The 2,789-nt window shown below is 37.3% G+C and overlaps 1 protein-coding gene across 2 annotated transcripts; it reads left to right on the forward strand.

The window, feature by feature from the left end:
- Positions 1-320: 320 nt before the first annotated feature.
- Positions 321-2,789, forward strand: LOC120194617 (protein MULTIPLE CHLOROPLAST DIVISION SITE 1-like). Of its 2 annotated transcripts, none has more exons than XM_039196877.1 (5): positions 321-428; positions 557-814; positions 1,100-1,266; positions 1,484-1,871; positions 2,377-2,789. In XM_039196877.1, exons 1-5 carry the CDS (start codon positions 384-386, stop codon positions 2,578-2,580), a joined length of 1,062 nt encoding a protein of 353 aa, XP_039052808.1. In that variant the 5' UTR covers positions 321-383; the 3' UTR covers positions 2,581-2,789. The 2 variants fall into 2 exon arrangements, with proteins under 2 accessions (XP_039052808.1, XP_039052809.1); XM_039196878.1 differs by having other exon boundaries at positions 557-745.

The following is a 2,789-nucleotide window of genomic DNA, read 5'->3' on the forward strand; positions in this document are numbered from 1 at the left end:
TCTCAATCAGTAAGTTAACATCTAGCCCAAATTACTATTAATTTTATTAATAAAAATGATGATTTTGGAACATAATGAATAGTTAGATGACTATTTTGTAACTTTTAATAGTTGATTGACTCAATAAAATAATACTTTATAGTTGGAGAACCATTATTATATTTTACTCTTATTGAATTTGTTCCTGAATATAAATGAATTGAATATCTCAACTTATAAAGTAATTTCGATTGGCCATATAAAAATATTTCTTACACTATCGTCGCTGCTATTAAAGTTTTTTTTTTTTTTTTATCAATGTAACATTTGATCCCATAAAATTTACCTTACTGAGCCGAATCTTGTGTTTTTCAGTGTGAAGATATCTCCATCTCCTTAACCTAATGGCATCAATTTGGCTTCTTCAATTGCCTTCCCTTCCTTTCCAGGTAAGTCCCAAAATTTTCCAAGCATTTTATTCAATGGCCTTTTTGTTTGCCTCCTTCGGATTGGGTTTCTTTCTCTGTGCAAATTCTCTGATATTTGCTTTATATTTGCCTTCAATTTGGGGTGGAAGCACCGCGTTTTTTCAAATGGAACATCGTTCCTACTACATCGTAGGCATTGCCTAAGCCAACGGCTCAACTGGATTCCTCTAACACCTAATAGAACGTTTTTTATGAGAGCTGTTAATGGTCCAATGAGCTCCGAGGAGGACAATTGTGCCCATAACGAGGTTGTTGATAGAGCGAAAAGTACTCTGGTGGTGGATTCCAGACACCCACTTGCCTTATTTCAGGAATCCATTGCTTCTTTCCCTCCTGCTGTTTTCCTGGTAACGTTCACCTACAGTTAATCTGTATTCCAAATGCCTAAACGTAATTGCTAGCTTAGATTTTGAGCCTAAAGAAGTATTTTGCTTTATAATTTTTCAACATCAGCTCCTATGTTGCTGTAAGGAGTACTCCGGTATGATTCAGCTTTTACTTGTGTTGCTAGTATTTGTCATGCTGCTTTTCATTATCATGCCTGTAAAACCAGTGGAGATTGTGTTTGTATGAATTACTAGAAAAATGAAAGTCTAACATGAAGAACCCTGTCCATTTCATTTTTGTCTCAGATGAAAATTTTCCCTAGAAACTACTTTACAGTAGGGTTGTGCATTACAATTGCAATTATGGTTGTTGCTCTGAGAGCATACGCAGAGAGGAAGCCAAGCCAGAGCCATCCTGGTTCTGTAGCTGATCTTGTAAGGCGTGGCCAGCTAAGACCAGATAGAAGAGGCGTGTATGATTTCATTCTATGATATATTTTCCTTTATCTTGCTGCCTTTGCAAAGGATATAAATCTTGTGAATATATTGCTTTGTGGTAGTTCGGTAAGGGCTAGCGTTTCGTACCATGTCCCTTAACAATTTTAATTCTACTTTCACATTTCGCATCTTTGGTGACAATGTGCTTACCTTGTGTTTATGCTGATGTTAGTAATCTGTTCTATTTTACAGATCAAGGCCTCTCAACTATGATGATCCATTTAATAATCCATTGGTTAAGGTTGGGAAGAGCAATTCAACTGTAGAGATGTGTGGAAAGCAATACCGCTTAGCTCCAGTTAATCTTACTAAAGAGCAGCAAGCTGTCCATCAGAAAAGGAGGTCAAGAGCATACCAGTGGAAGAGAACAACAGTATTCCTTAAAGAGGGGGATTCAATTCCGGCTGATGTTGATCCCGACGCAATCAGATGGATTCCTGCAAATCATCCTTTTGCAACCACTGCTAGTGACATTGATGAAGACTTGGTGCAAAATAATGTCTACCAACAATGCGGTGTTCCATTCCGTATTCAGGCCGAGCATGATGCGCTGCAGAGAAAGCTTGAAGCACTACAAAAGGTAAGTAGTTCTGTAAGTCTTGTCGTGGCAATGAAATAGTACCCAGCAAGTTTCTTAGAGGATGGATGGCTTATACCTTTAATAAAAAAAAAAAGATGGATATTATTGAGAATTTCTGTAGCCAATGCAATCAGTTTACTTTGTCTGCATAGTCAACCATCAGTAGTTTTGGATGATAAGGGACTGACGGACTAGATTAGTTTGCACTTATATTTGGTGACTGCAATATGTTTGACGGGCTATTGCACTTATGAAGCTGATAATCTTGATGAAACGATTCTGCTTATCCTAAATGATGTCTTTTCTTGGGGGAGGAGGGCATAATGTGTTGGGGATTCACATCGGCAAGCTTATTGATTGAAGTTTTTATCTACCCAAATGTTTAATGGAAGAATGGAGCCCTATTTATTCTGCATCATGTCTATATATTTTACCAATTATACTTGTGGTTATCAGACATGTAATTCACTGCCTCTTTTTGAAAATTTGAATCGTTTGTATGCAGGAAGAAAAGTTGAACAATCTGTTAATCGACAGTAGAAATGCTAAAGATTTCCAAAGACCGTTCAAATTGAATGACTGGTCAGAAGATCCCGTTGAGCAGGGCCCCATTAACAATTCCAGAGTTGAAACTAAACCCACTAAAACTGGGCATGCCTCCGACTCGATTGAAAGCGACACATCTTCGGAGGAAATGAAGCAGCCCTGAAATATTTGGAGTAGGTGTCATTTATCGAGTACTAGATCTATTCGGCAATGAACTCTTGATTTTGTAGTATATGAAAAGATAAATCTCCTTGTGAGTTACCACTAGGTGGCTCAAACTGATCTGCTGTTTTAAAATGGAGAGCAGAGTGTACATATAATTGCAGTGTTAAAATTTATCCATAATATAAAAATGCAGATTGTTCTATGTTT

This window comes from Hibiscus syriacus, unplaced genomic scaffold (assembly GCF_006381635.1).
Source record: "Hibiscus syriacus cultivar Baekdansim isolate YM2019G1 unplaced genomic scaffold, ASM638163v2 tig00117000_pilon, whole genome shotgun sequence".
Taxonomy (NCBI): Eukaryota; Viridiplantae; Streptophyta; class Magnoliopsida; order Malvales; family Malvaceae; genus Hibiscus; species Hibiscus syriacus.